The sequence below is a fragment of the Anoplopoma fimbria genome, chromosome 2 (assembly GCF_027596085.1).
Source record: "Anoplopoma fimbria isolate UVic2021 breed Golden Eagle Sablefish chromosome 2, Afim_UVic_2022, whole genome shotgun sequence".
Taxonomy (NCBI): Eukaryota; Metazoa; Chordata; class Actinopteri; order Perciformes; family Anoplopomatidae; genus Anoplopoma; species Anoplopoma fimbria.
This window is the reverse complement of record NC_072450.1, coordinates 11384343-11404927: the sequence shown is the minus strand read 5'-3', so window position 1 is coordinate 11404927 and position 20585 is coordinate 11384343. Positions and strand designations below refer to the sequence as shown.

At 42.3% G+C, this 20585-nt stretch overlaps 1 protein-coding gene across 2 annotated transcripts in view; it reads right to left on the bottom strand.

Moving 5' to 3' along the window:
* The window catches only part of zgc:158464 (uncharacterized protein LOC791139 homolog), a 93008-nt gene extending 82331 nt beyond the window's left edge, over window positions 1-10677 (bottom strand). For both annotated transcript variants that reach the window (XM_054612732.1, XM_054612742.1), the window contains exon 1: window positions 9880-10677. In XM_054612732.1, the coding sequence (XP_054468707.1) occupies window positions 9880-10311 (432 nt within the window). In that variant the 5' untranslated portion in view covers window positions 10312-10677. The remainder of the gene's footprint in view (window positions 1-9879) is intronic.
* Window positions 10678-20585: the final 9908 nt, after the last annotated feature.

The following is a 20585-nucleotide window of genomic DNA, read 5'->3' as shown; positions in this document are numbered from 1 at the left end:
ACCATAACACCAAGCTCTGGGTTTAGAGAGTCTATCTGCGACATATAGTCTCCGCTCTATGCGTATTAGATTCAGCGTTCCCCTTTGCACAACAATGTGCTCAGCCACCAGTTTCACATGTGTCTCCCTCAGCGACATCTGTGCTGTTCAAAGAACGGCTCGCTTCTGGCTGCATACTTATGTATTACACACCATCCCCTTTGAGTTTCAGACCACATTAAATGCTGGTTCTTCAGATCTCGGCACTTTTACCCATGTGGGGCGGCTTTCGAGGGTGAAGCCGGTTCTTTCGGCACAACCGATTTATCCTGTTGTTGATCACGGGCTTGCATGGGAACGCTTCCAGATGCAGCAACAGCCACAGTGATAACCTGCACCACACTTGTGGGTTAAACATCAGCAATACATGAGAAATAGTGGAGTCCATAATAGTATTGAATGGAAAGGGGTGTAAAACACATTGTGGGAATAACCGTGCATTATGAGGCTTTTACTGCACCTATAGTCCAGTATACTGTGGGTCATAATACAAATCAGGTATGTGTGTGCATGGGTTGCACAAATACACACACACGTGATAAAAATGAGTGGACTTGGTCTCAATCAGTAAGGAAGTGTGATATCTAGTCTTCATTAGTCAATGCTCATTCAAATCAGACTTTCCAAAGACATTCGGTCCGTACTAATGATTACTAAAGAGGTTCCAGGCAATCAGGATGAACTCCTAGAAAATTTCACTTCTTAAAAGTTTCAAAAAAATGTTTTAGACCTGCAAGATGTTACCAATATGAGCATGTTCTGTCATTATAACTTGATGACATGATAGCCGTATTTCTAGTAATATAGAACATCAAATATCTAGTCTCCCAAAAACTAGGACGCGTCTTCATACCAGTGCACATAAACAACTACAATTCATTAAATCATCAGTCATACAGTCACGAGTCAGCGGCACGTTAACAGAGAAGACCATATGCTGCTAATTGTATCGTCATATCTCATTTGCTGCTAAAGCTACTACCACTGGATCCTCAACATCCCTGAGATGAATTCTGGATTAACTCATATTTGACCTCTCTCGTCTCTTTGGTATCCTTTGGTAATATCAGAATGAACAGAATCCCATCATGTCATTCATGGAGTGATCCGTGGTTGTAGTGCAGAGGTCTTATGTGGATTTTATTATCTGCTTAAAATCATCTTTAAAATCCAATAACAGCACATTGTAGCACCCTGGAACACCCTCATACCCATTTTCAGCCCTCAAGACACAGACTGCAAACACTCTGATACAATCTAATAATCATATTAATCTGTCTTAAAATGGTTGATAGGCGTTGAGGCGTCTGTTCTCTACTGTTCGGTGTCCACAAATTAAACTTGTTGCATTGCTGTTCCAAAAGCTTGTTTTGAATAATCGCTTAACTCTTTTTCAGTCAGTATTTGTTACGCTGACGTTTGAAACCTTGAAAAACTAAAGTTTTGTGTATTTTAAAAAAGGTCAAGGGACACAACTACTGTTTTGAATAACTACTTATAAAACATCCACATGAGCTGCTGACTGGTCTGCTGTACATGCCCTCTCTGTACCATCAATATGTTGTCAGGCTATAAAGTAAGTACATGTGTAAAATGAGTGTCTTCAGTATCAAAACAACAGTAAACTAAACTGCATTTGGAGAAAACTCTGCTGTCCCGCATCCCCCATCCATTCCTTTCTATATTTGCACAAATGGCCAAGCTGCCTTCCACAATTTAAAGCAGCTAAATAACATTTTCAATAAATTTGCACTCTCGCTGCCCTCCTCTCCTGATGAATGGCTGCATCTTCCTTTAGCACCCAAGGCAGTGAAGCATAACAAGCAGCCCAACTTGTCCCTGAGGACCTCCTTCATTGAAACACACTCCACACAGCCACTTAAGACCCCCAGTGGAGAGTGGGGAGGAGGCCACGGGCTGCACCCTACGAAGGTGCTCTTAATATGCGACAGATATTCAAGATTAAGTACTTGACGACACGCTTGACAAAATCCAATTTCCTTTCCTCTGCCCCCGTCTCTCCGTGATAGATTTATTGGCAGTGTTTCTGCTACATATAGTTAGTGTGCGGCACAAGAGTCCATAATAATTCAGGCGCTACAATGGAATGTTGGCATTTTTTCAAATATGATAATCCCATGCCCCTGTGAAAGAGCGTTTTTGTCCTCAGCGTGGGCTACACTAGTTCCCTCATCATTACAGTTACAATTATTGTGCAAACATCAATTTGTTTTTTTTTTTCGATTTGAGAACGAGGTAGTAGGCTGAAATAGAGCGACAATTAAGTTGTTAGCCCATCAAATACACCATGCGCATGCTGATACATACTGGGGATGTGCAATTCACTCCCTTGTGCTTCTGCTACCGCAAACGCAGAAAGCAAAATACACAATTGTTTATCGCAGCTCCTATAAGATGTAAGCTGACACAACTAGGAAAGTAGGGCTTCATGAAACAACAAGAGCAGATCCACTGGGATGGAGGCTTGGATTGTGGGAGAGTGATTTATCAAGCAGGGAGGAAAAACAAGCCTCAGTCGTGCTGTAAACAAAGCAACAGATTTTGATGTGAGGCAGTCTTGATTGGGGCTGGAACGCTCTGCGGCCTTAGATAGCCTCTTGTGTGTGTGTGTGTGGGGGGGGGGGGTGTGTGTGTGTGTGTGTGGGGGGGGGGGGGGCACTGAGGTCCACGCACGTCGCCTACACTGACAATAGAGCGAGCGCCAAAAGGGTGGAGTCCCACACCAATGCCATTGCTACGTGGCTTCCCACCTCTCAAAAGCAGGATAGCAAAATGCTAGAGAGGCAATATCGGGGAGGGGGGCTGGGTGGGGGGGTGAGGGACAATAATCAGTCTGTTGCCACAAAGAGCCCTCCGCGGAGCATGCAACAGCTATGTGCAGTCACCATTTGTCACCATTTCCGACATCTAGATTGCTCATGTCGAAACAGCCGGGAACATTAACCCTGGTTACATTTTAGCAAGCAAAGCAGCAGCCAGAACAGCCAGTCGACACACACAGGGGCGAGCACAGACTTGTCAAGCTAAAAAAAGGGAATGTCACCAAGTTGTAAACACTTCCTGACAGGATGGGAGCACTTCCTTAATCCTGGAGCAACCAAGCCATTCCTTATTTTCCACCAAACAACCGCAGATGATGTTTCTTTTCTCTATCCGCGTTCAGAAATAATAACAGCGTCATATATTTAACCGTGACGAATTAAAAAAACGATAAAAATGGGACCAGAGCGTCATTACAACAGACTTGTTTAGAGGACTTGTTTCTCATTCACAAAATTAAATGAAAGTCTGGAATCCCACTAAGAAGAAATGGAAGTGCTCAGCTTCCTGGTGGGCACTCAGATCACAGGGCGGCTCTGTTTGCAAGACGGAAGTCTGGCTGCCTCCTGCAGTGTTACACAAAAACAACAGCCTGCACTCACACGCAGAGAGATAAAAAGGCAAATCAGCTCTCCATGACCTCTACAGTACACTGCATTTTGATGTAAAATTAAATATTTGGTTACAGATGAAATTTGCATAGTTTAGAGGGCAGAGCTACTGATTTTAGAATAAAACATTTAAAAAAAAAAAAAAAATCAATGCTTCATGCTGATTCTCCCTTTGTGCCTCAGATGGAATCCAAGCTCCAGTCTTAATTTGTTTCTTTTTAATCGGCGTGTGACGATCTGCCTGACCGAACCAGGACTCCCTCCTTCCAGACTCAGCTACACACACACACACACACACACACACACACACACTGTCATTAAACAAAACAGAGCCATGTGTCTACAACTCCCCGGGGACCATGCGGCACTAGTCTGCAGGCTAATTGTGACCTGGTGGAGTCATGTGACTGATCTTCCGGTTGCAAAGCTAGAAAAAGCGAATCGAGCAACAAACACAACAGACTCCATCGGGACCCTTTAAAGTGGAGAGAAGGCTCCCAGATGGAGGGGAAGAAGAAAATAAGCAAACAATGGCTAAAGGCCATAATTTCCAAGACATATAACTTTGAAGCGCATGTGGCGAGATGGTCGTGTATAAAACCTAACCACGAGTAGCTATTACACTCAGTGATGCTGGATTACTGTGCCATCATGGAAATTAAGTAGGATTTGTGGATTCACCAAAATTATATCTTGATGAAAAGCCAAACCTTTTGGTGCTCAATTGAATAACCATTACATTAAGGTTTCCAGCATATCCTCCGCTACAAGATGACTTCATTCTGCCCCACGGGGGCGGGGCTTAAACATGTGCTCCTTCCTTCCTTTCAAAGCGCCCTTCCAGGATTCTTGTTCAGGGCGCAGGAATCCATTGTGGTGCTCTTTAGTCATGGACAGTAAAGCATAAAAAAACAACAGTGAGCATAAAAAAAACAACAACAGTGAGTATAAAATACGTTTGTCATGAAATGAACTATTTGTTGTATTCTGAGCAGTTGGTAATTCAACCTGACTATCTTGTAGTCTTGAACTAGCAGGGGTGACTGTGAGAAAAGGCCTTAGATGCTTAAAATAGCAGAGGAAATGCATGACATTCTTTGACAGCTCAGTGAACAGTGGGTCAAACTGGAAACCAAAAAAATCCCACAATCATACCTACCACTTCATGCCAACAATATCAAAGTCTAGTCTTTACTGTAACAGAATGAGTCAGGGTAGCCATAGCAACACATTGTCTTAGTTATTTGACGCAATTTGTCATAATTGTCAAAATAATGATCTGCTCTGCCCACGGCTGACGGTAACACATTTGTCACTACTGAGCGCAATTAAAAAAAAAACAACAGCTGCAAAATCCAAGACATTTAGAACACAGCGATCTGTTGATTATTTCAACCTGGGTATCACATTGTCACAGCAGTGAGGAAATTACTTCCATGATGCATTCTGCTTGGAGCTCCACAGGTGCAAGACAGTCTACATTTTGAGTAAGAAAATATCCCATTATGTCCCACACTATGACTTTTTACTCAGGCTAAGAGCACAATCACAGGTTTGTGTAATTGTAGGGCAACAAGGGCACATCCTGCAGCGCTCTGACATCCAGTCGGGGCCTTCTATCAAACCCGACCAGCCTCAGTCTGATACAGAAAGGTAGAGAACTGCACTTAAAAGGGTGGTGCTATAACAAAACATGATGGGCTCTGATGTTTTCATCCATTTTCTGGCTCCCTGAAGAAAACCACTCTCGCAGACCCAGGCGATATTGACGTGTGTGCTTGACATTTCTCCCATCACTGGCAGAGAGGAGAGCGTAAAAGGCCGGTGGGATGCTTTTATAAAACTCCACTGATGTCTGCAGTGCCTGGGTGAAAGGCCGAGCGAAGATATTCAGGTTGTGGGGGGGGGACGAAGCTGAGCAGAGTTCGGCACTGTAATCTGCGGGCCGGTGAAAAAAAAAAAAAAAAAAAGCATTAGCTAACCACGCTTGAAGACTGAAGCTTGGAAGGAATGTTTGGTGAGGACGTAATTCAGCTCTTTAGAACGCTGCAGTGCATCTCAAGCCAACAACTTTTACACAACAAGTTAAGCCAGACGTAGCCTGCGGTGGAGTAATATTGTGTTTGTATAGACTGCTATTCATGGGATGTGACGTATTATCTACTATTAAATACAATGTCTGACCTTCACCCAAAGACCAGCAACTACGTGACTTCTTCTGGCTACTATTTTGTGTTGTTAAAGCTGGAATCAGTCATGTTTTTCTCAATATGATTATTATTTTGGCTCTACACGTAGAGGGTTGCATACAGATAACACATAGTTATAGTGTTGACTGTGAGCTACGATAAAGCTTAGCTATGCAAGAAGACGTCTGCTTGTCATAGAGAGATATTACAGTGGTGTCGATCTTCTCATCTAAGTCTTAGCAAGAAAGAAAATTAACATATTTTACAAACTGTCAAACTATTCCTTTAAATCGAAAATGGGATTGTGGTAAAAAAAAAAAAAAAAAAAAGGGTCAAACAGCTGATGCCTACTGGAAGCATTCAAGAGGGCTAATAAATAATTCAAACAAAAACAGACTAAATTTTGCTTCGAGGGCTAAAATAAAAAGTGCTTTATAAATAATAATAATAACTTTATTTATATAGCACCTTTTAAAAACAAGGTTTACAAAGTGCTTTGACAGACCAGCCAGCAAGACAGTGCATAAGAAACAAAATGAAATAACAAGTGACAATCAAATAAACAAATAAACAAACAAAATCAAAAAAATGACCCCATGAGACCTACTGTAAAGCCCGTTGACTCGTTTTTTAAAAATACCTTGCTTGCAAACAAACACACATCCAACAATCCAAAAACATAACCTTGGAGGTGATACCAATAGTTTTCCCACCTCCAGCATGCTCTTTTGAAATGCTGAGCCAGGTTTTGTCAAAAAGGCGCATTGGAAGGGATGCAGCTAAATAAGTACAGAGGAAATCTGTCGAGCCCGAAGCCTCTGTTGGCTGCACAACAACTGACTGGGCTTCTCATCCAAAATTCTATAGATAGATATGCAAGCTGGCTTGTAGGATCATTGAGTTAAAAGGGACCCCGGGCCATAAAGGGAGCCAATGTGAGATTGGAACAGCAGTTTCCCAGGTGCACCGACAGATACTGATGATGGGCTGCACATCACAAGGATGGCGCAGTCTGTCAGCTCCGCGCTACTGATTTTGTTTACACATTTCCAAAGCGGAGGCCGTCATCACTTTCGGTGTCCTTGAGAGAAGTTGAGCTAGTGCTGAGTAGAGCGATGAGCTGGGAGATGAGGCCTTTAATTAGCTCCAAAGGCGGGGTGATAATTGATCATCTCCCTCAACTCATTCTACCATGAAGGGCTTGCCACCATTAAAAACAAAAACACACCACAACGCCTTGAAAGAAAACTCAAAAACCCCAAAGTAACAATCTGCATCAAAGTGAAGCTCCATATGAGGTGCAACTGCAAACGTAGACAGGAATCCACTGAATAAATTGACACTTCTTAGACAATGACTGGCAGTAAAAAAAAACAAAAAAAAAAAAACACAGAGTTGGAACACTGAGATGAAATGAGACACCTGTGAAAAATGCAGCAGATACTCTATATTTTGCATTGTATTATTGCATATTGAAAAACGTATTTATCTTGCTTTTTTTCCCCTCCCGTGGAAGACTGGGGAATAGAAATGGACTCTTGTTGCTACTATTGGCATTTCAGGAATTAAGTAAACAGCGATATAATTAGCATTCATGAGTCAAGTAATTAAAACATCAATGTAACCAAGCGGTGCTGTTAAGACACTCGTGTGCTCTCTGCTCGGTCTCCAGCAGTCAGCGTTTAGTCTGTGCAGTTAGGAAGGTGAGTTTCTGTCTCTGTCTCCATTTACTATCACGCTGATGTGCACGTATCTGTGGGTGAAGGTCTATGTGTGTGCTACAAGCAAGAAATTCGTTTTGTTCTTTATTTATTAATGGTCCAGATGTCTTTCTTAGTTTGTGAGGAAAAAAATGACCCAAACAAGAACACTTTGAACTTTTCAGCTCTAGTCTGAGGGGAGTGTTACAAACAATTATCATGGCCAGCCACACATAGCTTACAGACAAACTGTAATCCTCACAAAAGTCTGAAGCCTCACAATTCCCTATGAAACAACTGGTTTACGAGCACGGTGACTTATCTCAAGGGTTGTTTTTCCTGCAAATTATTCATTCACTATTCCAAAAATTAAATACATTGGGGGGGGGTATTTCTGCTGCAAACTTCCATTTTCTCTTGAGAATATCAGCTGATTGACAGTCATACGCCATGCTGTGAAAGTACTTAACTGAGCGGCACAATGCAGCCTAATAAAAAAACTGTTGCAAAACCAAATTGACTTTTACTTATTAGTATTATAAATTATGCAGGACAGACGATGTCCAAGTTCGTGGAAGATTTTTCAAATATTCTACAAATTGGATGGAAAATAACTCTTAAGGTAGCAAAACACTCCCAGATACCTCCAGTTTGCTGACATGGGTACAAACACCACCTTCAACAGTGTGAAGTGACGGGACAACCTGGACCGCAGGTAGAAAAAAATATATATATATATATGTTATCCGTTTTCAATCATACTTCCCTCTCCACTTCTACATCATTTTGTTAAACCTGACAAGAAACCCTTCTCTCGACATATCGCTTAAGTCCACCAGCTGTCAGCTCTGATTCAGCTCGTCCTCAACATCATTCATACCGCAAGGTGTGAGGTATTTAAACCATACTACACAATCATCTGCATGTCTGTTAAAGCCATATGTGCACATGGAGAGGGGAAAGAGGCAACTGTGTTCCTGACTGGTTGAAATCCACACAAGCTTCAATTAACGTGAGACAACAGTAATGTGTTTAATCAGTTTGAACAGCTGCAGTGGCCGGGTTTGGAAATGACAAAATTCTGGTTTCAGCCTACTGATAACACATAGATGTATGATTGTTAAAAACTGCATACTAAGTTAACGAGGGCCGCTGAAAACAGTGGCTGACTGTTTGGGAAAAACAAAACATTGGCACAGGAGATAGTGTGGAACCAAAAGCAACTGTCAGCTCGCCACACGTCACGAGACAGGTGCGAAAGCAAAGACGGGAGCAGGAGGAAGTAACGTGGATGTGAAATCTGGAGAACCGCAAAGAGTGTTTGGTGACTGAGACGTGATCTGAGGAGGAAAACAAACAGCGGAGCACAGTGTGTATTTTCACAGGGCCGTGCTTTCCCCTCTGTACATGAGCTATGCAGACACTGAAACATTCCTCAGCCGGATCCCACTCGTCATACGGTATGTCCTCAAACCTCACTCACACTGAACATCTCAGGTTTCTCCAAAAATGAACCCTGTGTGTGTGTGTGTGTGTGTGTGTGTGTGTGTGTGTGTGTGTGTGTGTGTGTGTGTGTGTGTGTGTGTGAATTCCTGAGAGGCCTGACATGACTGTGTGCGCTCAAAAGGCACAGCCCACATGCATTCTGCCTGCCTGCCAGCCTGCCAGCCTGCCTGCCTGTCTCCGTATTCATTTTGTGCCGATGCGTGTGTGCCTCCACCTCCCTGCATTAGCCACAACGTGCAAAAAGGTGGAACACCAAAAGGCTGAGTCTTGGGGCTGCTATATTCAGATAAACTGTGCCAACAGAGGCTCAAATTAGAGCCATCTACCCATAAAACCCATCATTAGTAATCCCCCCCAACAAAGGCAAACGGGGCATCACTGCAAAAAAGAACATTCGCAAAATTGATCTGTCTAGTTAAATAAGATTACATATAAGATAAAATAGAGGGAGTGTGTGAATACGCCTAGATGACGTGTGTGTGTGAATAAGCTGCAGAAAGACACACAGCACACACATTTGGAGGAGAGTTTGCCTGCACTTTTCCAAAAGTTGGGGAGAAAAAAAAAAAAACAACAACACAATTTTCATTCTAAAAAAGGCATGTCTGCTATGATATTGAGCTGTGTGTCAACACATAGACTGCTCCCTCAACAGCACTCCCTGTACGGCAGGTTAGTTATTAGACAGGGGGAGGATGTCGCAACTCATGTGGGGTAGCAGTTGCGCGGTTGTGATAACAAGTTCTGCCGGTTGTAACGATCCATTCCACACAGGAGTAGGTCAAGTGCTTCACAAACACACCATGTTCTACTTGAGGGAAGAAAAAAAAAAAAAAAAAAAAAAAAAAAAAAAAAGTATTATACAAGAAAGAAATAAGGCTTCTTCATGGTTGTAATTAGAATAATAAATAATAAAGTATATAGCAAAAGTTAAGATGCGAGTTGTAGCCCTGTGCAAACAAATTGACACACTTTGGACTAAAGTTCACCCACCTTCTCCTTGCTGTCGTGGTCCGACGGAGGTGAAGTTGGAGATTTAACACTCCCGACAGCAACAGCCTGGGTGACCGTGACTCCGCCGCCCGGAGCCGGGCTGCTCTTCTCCACCGTTTCCACCTTGATAAGTCGGTGTTTGGGCGACACGTACTTGATATCCGGAGACCCCCCGCTGTTCAAGCCCGAGCCGAATGAAATGTTTCCACCTGGAGTGTACGGGTCCTCGAAGTCCAGCTCCTTCTGCAGTTTGTAAGCAGCGAGGATGTCCGGCTGAGCGGGGCTGGGGAAGGCGGCTCCGGAGCCGGCGTGCTGGTATCCAGGCGCACCGGGCGCACCGGTGTGACAGTGTCTGTAGTCCGGCTTCGGAGGCGCCGGAGGGGGTGCTTTGGTAGTTTTGAATCCTAGGTGCTCCTTGAACCACTTGGCCATGCTGCCAGTGCATCGCTCTCAAGTCAATGAATGTAAGTTTTAGTTCCACCTTTTCCTGCCGGCGGAGCCCGAGTCTGTCTCGTCGAAGTGGGATCCTCGGGTCACCCGCGGCCAGCCGACCGGTGTCGGAGCGAGTCGCCAGTCTCGTACGCCAGTCACTCTCTCTCTCTCTCTCTCTCTCTCTCTCTGTCGGTCCGGAGAGGAGTGAGCGAGCAAAAGGGGGGTGTGTATGTGTGTGTGTGTGTGTGTGTGTGTGTGTGTGTGTGTGTGTGTGTGTGTGTGTGTGGGGGGGAGGGGGGAGGAGCGCGGTCACAAACGCACTTTCTGATCTGCCCTGCCCGCAACTCTTGTCACTCACCGCTCCGCTGCCCCTCCAAGTCAGGTCTCCAGACTACGCAGCATGGGAGCGCTTGTGCAAGAGGAGCGCACGCCCCCCCTTCCTCCTCCTCCTCCTCCTCCTCCTCCTCCACCTCCCCCCCCCCACAGCCCCACAACCTGCCCTCCCCCACCTGAGCACGTTCACTGCCACCTACCGGACTTCTGAAACCCCGCTGACTACCAGCCACCGCAGAATTAAAAAAAAAAAAAAAAAAAAAAAACGCACACAAGCACCTAGCCCACCTCTGATCAGCGTCTTATCCTGGATGAGCAATGTTGGTGTTGACTGCAAAAAATATGAAAAATATCTAGGCTCAAAGAGGTAATGTGGTGCCAGTGGTGGAAAAATGTTATTGACTGTAATTTTGCAGTTTCTTTTACCCATTGTTGGCCCCCTAACTCCACTTTTTGAACCAGTAGGCCACCACTAGGTCATTTAAATGTTATAGTATATTCAAATTATATTGGGATTAGTATGGCCCAAAAAAAATGTGTAAAAATATTTCCCATTTCTCCTCAATATGTCAACAAGAAATCTATAATTTAACAAAGTAATAAAACTGTTTCCTTAAAAGCCCCTTCGGGTCAACATTTTTTCCAACAAAAGACTTCAAGGGTAGAGTGTCCTGTGCTCATTCTCAGTGCTCTCATGTCCAGATGGCCACTGCAGACTGTTTTAATTGCAAATTGCATTGCAAATGACCGGTGGAGAGGGATGCTGGAGCCTATATTAACTCTGGACACTGTTCTAGCTGAGTTCATTAGCTACACCAGTCATGAGTAGTGGGGGTGAATTGTTCAAAGCAACATTACAAGTAAACAGTTCTCTCCAAGGTGTCTTTCAATGTCTTTGCAAAGAGTGTCATAGGTTCACATGCTTAACGCTAATTGCCTAAACAATCAAAGGACGGATGACAAAACTCCCAATTTCCCCTCCCAGAGACACACTCCAGCAACAGCCTACATTAAAATGAGTCATGGCTGCAGTGCAGCGGGTTTTTATGAAGCAATATTTTCTTTTTAATAACACCACACACACACACACACAGCCTTGAGCAAGTCACGGTGTACAGATCAGAGTTTAACCCTGGCAGGCCCCTGGGAGGAACAACTCCATGCTCGGGAGATCAAACCTAAATCTATTATTTCTGTCCTAAAATCCTGCCAACGCTGCACTTTGGGCATGCGGAGAGAAATTTGACCATGCAATTTCCCTGCACTTTATAGGAATAATTTCACTCCACAGCCAGGACATTAATCCGTTTAACTAGCGCATTATACATAAAAGCTTTAAACAAATAAAACAGAGTAAATTGGTTCAGATGGCCCTTAGTTTATTGCAGCACCGGTCGTTTTTGTTCTGAGCTGTGGGAAAAACAATTTCTCAGAACAAAGGGAAAAAAGGCTTGTTCCAGCACACACATTACATATATATTTAAGGGCTGTAATATATATATATACATACTGTAACCTCAGTGTTGCGTTTACATGTACACAGTATGGGATATAATTATAGCCCATGCATGAGAGTAATTGCCTGTCTCACGTTGTAGTAGAGGGTCTGTGGTGAGCAAGAGCAGGTGCATCATTTAGGTTACTGAGCTTGACTCACATCACAGACCATTCATTGCATTGCTACAGTTACATTCACCAATTTCCCTCCAGCTGCCATCGCTGACACTCTTTAAAATGCAAATCCTGTAATCCAGCACCTCACAGGACTCAAATAGTCTCTTAAGTAGGCAGATGGCTTTGCCAGGAGGAATGTATGTAGACATGCAAGGGGTTCTGCTTAGGTTATACTTAAAATGATGTGAGAGGTGATGGTAGTGTATCAGCACATAATTGTCAATACCTTTAAAAGACACTGAAAAAGCATTTAGCCATTAATTGATACTTGATACGTGATTGTCAGGTACACTAGCAGTGTTTTACTACCCACAATTGTAGATATCCACTTTTAAAGGCTGGTATTTAAGGTAGAAAATTGTCAATTTCAATAGTCCTCTGACACTATGACCTTGACTGACTAGTCTGTAAGTATTTTTCACACGCAACCTGTTACCTGCTCTCGCTCCAGGCTGCATGGCTTAGTAAACTATCAATATCCAGCAGGTTGCAGATTCAACACAAGCTTAATTTCTATATGTTTTCCAATGATAGAGATGTTGGCATGTAAGTAATAGGAAATTTCATTTAAAAAAGCATGACATTTTCAGGAAAGATCACAGTTTAGGTTTGCTATCGGCTAATGTTAATGTCTTCAAAAGTTGCTGCACAGCTCAATCGTTTGACGTGCTATGCATGACATGTGATGTGTTTATTTTCTTTACTAGAAACTTACAGTCTGTAAGCCTCTGGGCACTGCTGGAAATGCTTTCACAGCTTACCAGGTAGAGCTGTGAGAGCTCAGACCTCAGAGACACAGCTTATCAGAAGAGATCAACCCAATATTAGGACAAGTTTATATATTATACAAATGTCTCCTCAGCGGAATATGAACTACGAATTCATTTCTTCAGTCCTCCTCTAAAGATCTATTTCTATTTACCCCTTTATTTTGTGCTACATGTTATATTACTACTGTATTGGTTGGTTTGCAACACCACAATGACAGTTATTGCATGCTCTAAGCTCACACAGTCTTCATTATTGTAATCCTTGTATTCTTGCATTGGCAAATTCAACAATATATGCATCCCACTTTGTGCAGAATGCTCTCTGAATGTCAAAATACTTCAGTTAAACAGTATGTGTGTGTGATGTATTACTGCATTACTGTGCCAGGATAGGGTGGAAGTGCCAACAGGAAATGTCTCTGCTCACATTGAAACATTAAAGCTGTTGTTCTTGTGCTGTAAGACAGACTGATGGACCCTCACACTTCTGATTGCTTGGGCTATAACTGTGTCAAAGGAAGCGACTGAAAATATATTTTGGTATGTGAAAAAAGGATGAGCAAAAAACTAAAGCACTTTGTAGAAATTTCTATGTTCATGTTCATTTCCTAGAGGTATCATACAAAGCCCTAGCTTATAACGCAATAACTTACTGCCAAGCAAATGGTTTGAATTACGTTTTTATGTAAGCCGACTAAAACAAGAGCATCTTTAAATGGATCTCTCAAACTATATGACATTTTTGTCATGCTCAATTAAGCTCCAGCATGTGAGGCAGACATTGGCCTATGCTAAAAAAAATTGAGCAAATAACGCAAAAGAGAAAGAAAGAAGATATTTGACAGTTTGTGGTAGCAGTAAATAATCTCTAAATCTCTGCTATACTTATACTGAATTGTTCTCCCTCTCTCTCTCCTTCCCTCGATGCCCATGGGTACACAGACATACAATATATCCTCACTACCATAGCTTGGTTTGATGTGTCATGGTTTTTTAGTCTGTGTGTTATTCTTGTAAGTAACTCTTGTCTTTCTTACACATACATTTTGTATCCAACATGTATTTACCTTTTCTGGTAAACATGAAGTATATCCAAACTCCAGTGGTCTCCATGGAAACATGCATAAGTAATTCAATCAGCTGCTAGACAAATTTTAATGAAAAAATGCAAAAGATGTGTGCTTTGCATCAGATGCACCCCCACCCCAGATCTGTGGAGGTGTAACCGTCTGCTGTCTATCAACATCCAAGGCCCTTAAGCAAGGAAATCAATATCTAAAGCTCAAGTTGACAGCAGTAGACTCTGGATGCACTGTGAAGCTCCCACTGTAGATGCACTGTGGGGAATAAGGCATAATCAGTGGTGATGAACAGGAAACACACCTAAAAATACGTCCTCAATCAATGAAGGCTGAATGGGGAAATATGAATATGAGTTTTTATCATCAAGCATAGACATGTCCAGTCTAATGTGGGATGGCTTAAAAAAAAAAACCTCAATAACCTGTCTTCTACGTGTTATCTACATCTCCACCTTGTGACTTAGGTGGATATTTAAAAAATAATGGATTTTTTAACATAAACTTTGATCAAACTGTCAATATTTTATTAAAGGTGTGTGGATGTGAATCAAACAAGCATACAGAAACGAACATACACAGTATCATCACAACACATACACGGCAGAGGTTAGAGCACTTTGGAATTGTTTTCACCCTAACAAAGTCCTGTTACCCTGTGGGGCTCCATCCCTTGTGTTTGAGGTCGTGTGTGTATCAATCTTCCCCATTTCTTCAGTCTGACTGCACAGCTTTGTTTGCTTTCCAATACCTGTCAATCAAAGTGCAGGCTGGGATCGTAAAAGCAAAACTCCTTTAGCTTCTCGCCCAGCAACTGTGTGGCTGTCACCTTTGGTTGTTCCAGAAAGTCTCGCCACTGCCGAGATGAAATGAAGTATTAATGGGCACCTCTACTGTGAAGGGAGGACAAGGACAGATTACTGATCTGATTTATGTGTGTGGTCTCCCCATGTGCCCAGACGCAGGTGTGCATTGATATGAGCTAAACGTACAGTAGCTGTTTTATTACAGACTTTTGATGGTGACAGTGCAAACCGGTGCAGTATATTGCAGCGTAGTGAAGCTTGACCTCTGTCTGTGTGTGTCTTCTCCCTGAAGTCGTAGTTCCATTTGTCAAGGAATTCATTAAAACAGCAATACTTGTACCTCACAGACGGCCAGTAGCGGAAAAGTATAATAGCTTTATAATAGTATAATGAAATATAAAGTAAAATGAGTAATAGCTGTAAGATGTACAAAGTATAAAGTAAGTATCAAAAGTATGTAAGCTTTCAGAGTGTTACTATAAATTACATTACTGGAAGAAGAGTCTACATGTGCCCAGAATGTTAACGACCATTTGAGAGGTCCTTTTTGTTTTTGGGAATCAATCCTATAAACACTAGTATTCATACTCAGAACAAGGACCAGCATCAAGAGTTGTGATACTTAGAGTATTGATCCACCCATCCCTATAGAAGAGCTGTGGTTGACCCTAGCAGAGGAGGAAACATTTTGTCCTTCTATAGATTGGATGGCTTTCACACTTAAGAGAGGAAGTATTCCAAGGATGACACCATTTTCGTTCCAGTGTTCCGACATACTCTTCCCTTCTTGTCCTATCAAGAAGTGTATGTAGCTCAGTCGTTGAAGTTTATATGCAAACTCTGCAGAGGTTGTGGTGATTAATAATATTCCAGTGCTTGTCTGAGCTCTCAAGTGTGGAGCCTGATAATGTCCTCTATGTATGAAATCGTGTGAGATATGTCTGCTGCTGGTTTGCATACTCAGTGTGACTGGAGTCGCTGCAACCTGAAATCACTTGGATAGTTACTTTTTGATTTATACGTCAGACCTATAGCATAGATCCGGGCTGAGATGGCCTACTTTTTCATGGAATTATTCAAGGCACTTCTCTCGTACTCCTAAAAGATCATTCCTCACACTGTTGCACAAATCATGAAATGCTGTTATTGCAAGGTAAACAGCGTATCTGCAGACCGGCTCAGTGAGGGGAATAGATGGAATCTCAGGTGTTTGATGTTGGCCGAGTGTGGCCGTTCCTCAGCGGCAGCTTCTCTCCCTTTTTTTCCAGCTCCAGGCTGTCCTGTTATCCCATCGTGTCTCACTGGACTCTCCCTCTTGTATGTATTTTGGCAGATCTAACAGCATGTAACAGTGAAACCATGTCAATTATTTAGGGGATGCATCTTTGAATTTGCCTAAATATTTTTTGCTGGCCTCAGTTCAATGATTCTTCTGTCACTCTCCAGTGAGAGACTGAAATTTGTTGGCAAGAGAAGCACTCCAGTCGACATCTTACCTTTTGAACCCGGCTAAGTATGTCACCCAGTTTGATAGAATCCACAATGTCGAACCGTGCAAAATAAGGATTTACTGCCTATTAACTGGGATCCGAGTGTGTAGTTGGAATGCTTAAGATGCTGCAAACCCTTGCTGAAATTGAAGCAGACTATTTGGCACACGAGTGATTTATGGCCTTGATGAAGAACATGAAAGGAAAGGGCACATATGAAATGCTGATGTTCAATTTCTAAAGATGACAAACATAAAGCAGTAACAATTTGCACAAAATAACAATCCTGCAGCTGAACCGAAGGGCTTTTGCTTTCTGTGTCAGAGAAGTTTTGTTCTTGAAGACGACTCTTTGTGGGTTACAAGGACCACAGTTGTTTAATAGCCTACCATAGTTATTAGGGATGTGAGTGTATTATTTGTGACCGTAATGTATCAGAGCAGCTTGGCTCACAAGCCTGCCTCTTCACTCTGTGTGATACAGTCAATGGTCAAAACGGAAATGTACTGATGGCACTCATCTCCCCTCACTGACACTGACCCTTTATAATCCATTCCTGGTATGCAAAACCAAATGTATACACCATATGGGTGGGTCACTATCAGCGGTTTTGGATAATGCTTTGTAAGTTGAAAACCCTGTCCAATTTTGGCAATATTTAAAATGTAAATCGTCATTATAGAGTCATAAAGTCCTTTCAAAATGTAATCATTAAGTCATTTTAAAATATAGGCCTACTGTGGTTTCGAAACTCCATTCTTTACACTGAGGTTGATTGTATGATTTTTAAAAACTTTAATATTTCTAAAAATGCAAAAATTCTCAGCCAGTGATAATAATCTCCATATCTTGTTTATTTCCTCTCGCTCTCCCTGCGGTTCTCACGTCAACAAAATGATTATTATGCCGGTCATGCTTCACCTTGAATGCGATTTCATTATTCCAAAGCACAATCACCAAAGTGAGACTTGCCAACAGTTAAACTCGTATTGATTGCCTTGCTGGAGGGTACAGTGATTGGATACCCCCCTACCCCCACCACCCTCCTTCCCCCTCTCCCCCCATCGCGCCCATCCTCATTTTCTTTTTCATTTTAATTTTAATTTCTAATGTATTTTTCAGATGAAGAAAGTCTCCAACTGTGCAGGTAAACTGTGGCTGGTGTGCGATAAGGTGAGTTCGGCAATCTTAACAGCTGGTCTCATAGCAACCTATTAGTGCGAGTCTTGTGGCTGATGGTGAAACAGGCTCCCAGGAGCTGCCATATACTGTAGAGGGGGGAATTAGCTTGATGGCGGAGCCGCAGAGAACTGTAAAGAGCCGTACAAAGTCTCTGGGGTGTTTCCCCCTGAAATACTCTGTGCTGCAATTTTGGGGGGCTGTAAAAGATGAGAAATGTTACCCAGCGGCTTTATGCATTACTGCTATTATTATGCTAATGTCTCATCAATGACTGTCTGTGAATGTGTCATATTCAACCAACTGGCTGATTGGAGTTTCCATTGTCAATTTTGTCTTGACTGTCATCTTTTCGCCCTAATGGCTGCCTATTTAGTTTTTGTTTTCCCCTATGGGGTAAATGCACCGAGTATTCAACAATGAAGGCGATATGGGACCCTACCCTGCTCTCCTAACACATGTATGTAGGCTGCCAGGGGGCAACTGAAGACAAAGACCATTAAAGGGTTCTGCTTGATAGTTAATTGATATGTGATACTCAGAATACTGTGATGTTTTATAGGGTGTGCGGTTAAAAACTATACCAGGGGATATGTTCAAAACGAAAACAAGCTGGCAACGCCACCAAGGTTGCAGTTGGTCTTAGTTCTCTATAGGTAGATCTCTTTAATATATCAGTTTCCAAATAGATTTGAATCGATTTGACACCTAAAACACATCTTGAATGATCAAGTTTGGAAAATTAGAATATTATGACAAGTATTATTTTCTTCTTTGATATAAGTTATCATCATACTTCATGTCCGAGCTATAAAAAGTTGTGATGCCACTGGTATTGTATTAATTCTATATTCTTCTCTCCCGAGTGTTTAATGTTGTTGTTGGCTTTGCACCCCTGAATCTTTAGTATATCAATAACTTGTTTGTCTTGTAATTGCATATTGATTCTGCAAATTCAATGTGGCTGTAAGTATAACTTTTTTTTTTGGTCAATTCCCTTTAAGACATAACAAATCCCCGCAGCCTGATACAATCTTTATTTTCCCTTTAGAGGTGTGTGAAAACATTTATTCGCCAACCAGGTGCATAATAACTATTAGCATACCTTTGGAATTTGTCGAGCACCGGGAGACACGGACAGTTTACCGTTTACTGTACTCGCGAAAAACAAAGCCTGAGTTGTGGAGATATGCAGCTGCTGACGGAGTCTGCTGTGAGATTTCACATGCCACTAAACATGAGCATCCAGCATTCTTGAGTACCTCTCTAACACCTTCCCAGATAAATTAGACACAGCTCAGTAGCACTCAATGGGCTCCACCCCAGGGAAATTATCACAAGACAATGGCCTTCCCATCTTCCTTTTATGTTCTGAGGGGGGAAAATGGATAAAGTGAGAAGGAAAAAAAAGTTTTGAGACTTCTCTTTAAAAAGAAACAGGAGAGACTGGCAGTATTCGACAATCACAGAGCTGTGAATGATAAGTACCGGTAGTTTCCTTGTGGGTTTGTCAATGCACAGTTGGATCGCTGAGACTCCATAGAAGTGCTGTTTTTAGTGGGATGATTACATCCTGAAGATGATGGATGCTTGCAGGGTAATGTGGGTGACGGCAGGATGTCCAGGCTGCTCAATGGCTGATGACTTGCCACTGGCAGCCATAACCACAGCCTCATTACACACAAAACACGAGCTAAATTCTTTATCCTGTGGCATGAACAGTAGACAGGTGATCTCAATAGTCTTGCTCAATTAAGCAGGAGGATTCACACCCCTGTCCTCTTAGGTGGGAGTCTGTTCAAGATTCCAGGCTATAAATGAGGATATCATAAAAATAAGTGACTAGAATCTATCTCGAAGGCAGCCGGTAACCCAACACTCTGAGGTGCACGAACTAAGAAGCTGAATATCCCCCACGAGAAATGTCAAAAATATACATAAAAATATCATGTAATTATATTCAACTCATCCATAAGTGAGACTCCTCTTACTTTGGGGGATATTTTCGTGCAGCTCATCCTTGGTGTGAGCTTACAAAAGGTCTTATTTGCATACGATTTTGGAACGGTGCAGGCGGCCCCTGTTATCCAGACGCACTGACCTGTTTCAAGCTGTTGACCCACACAATCCAGAGCACATTTCCTCAGCTACTAAGGTTACGTGAGAGGATGAAGACGACAGTTTGAGTGCTGAGTCAGAGAAAGCCTGCAACAAAAAAAAATGTAGGATGTTACTGTTAAACAGTGTGTACTGTGGCGGCTGTGGCGTAGTGGAGAGCAAGGTAGTTCTCCAATCAGAGGGTCGGTGGTTCGATACCCGGCTTCGGCAGTCGATGTGTCCTTGGGCAAGACACTTAACCCCAAGTTGCTCCCGAAGGCTTGCCATCGGTGTGGACTGGATGTTGCATGAATGTTAGTTAGAGTCTGATGGTGGCACCTTGCATGGTAGCCTGTCATCAGTGTGTGAATGGGTGAATGATATGTAATATACTACTGATTGTAAGTCGCTTTGGATAAAAGCGTCTGCTAAATGACTGTAATGTAATGTAAACACAGAGGAAAGGAATATATATAAAGTTTACTGGATGAAGTGTGGGGGAGTAGTGCTTATTAGTGGTTAAATAAATTAGCCAATCAGAAAACTAATTTTTTCTATTACCAGCACAACAATAATAGATTCTAAATTGGGATTTGCTGCCTTTCCCTGTTTTAAATAACATTAGATATTTAACTGTATTGGTATGGATAGAACAAGCAATTTGAGAAAAATGACAGAGGGCTTTTGGAAACTGTGATTTCCAATTATATTCTTACATTTTAAACAAGAGTCTACAGTCTTGCTAGCGTCTCTGTGAGGCTGTAGTGAGGCACAGTAGCACTTTAAGTGAAATGCTGATGTTTAGCTGACATAGTGCAAATTAGCAAAATGCACATAGTGCAGCTG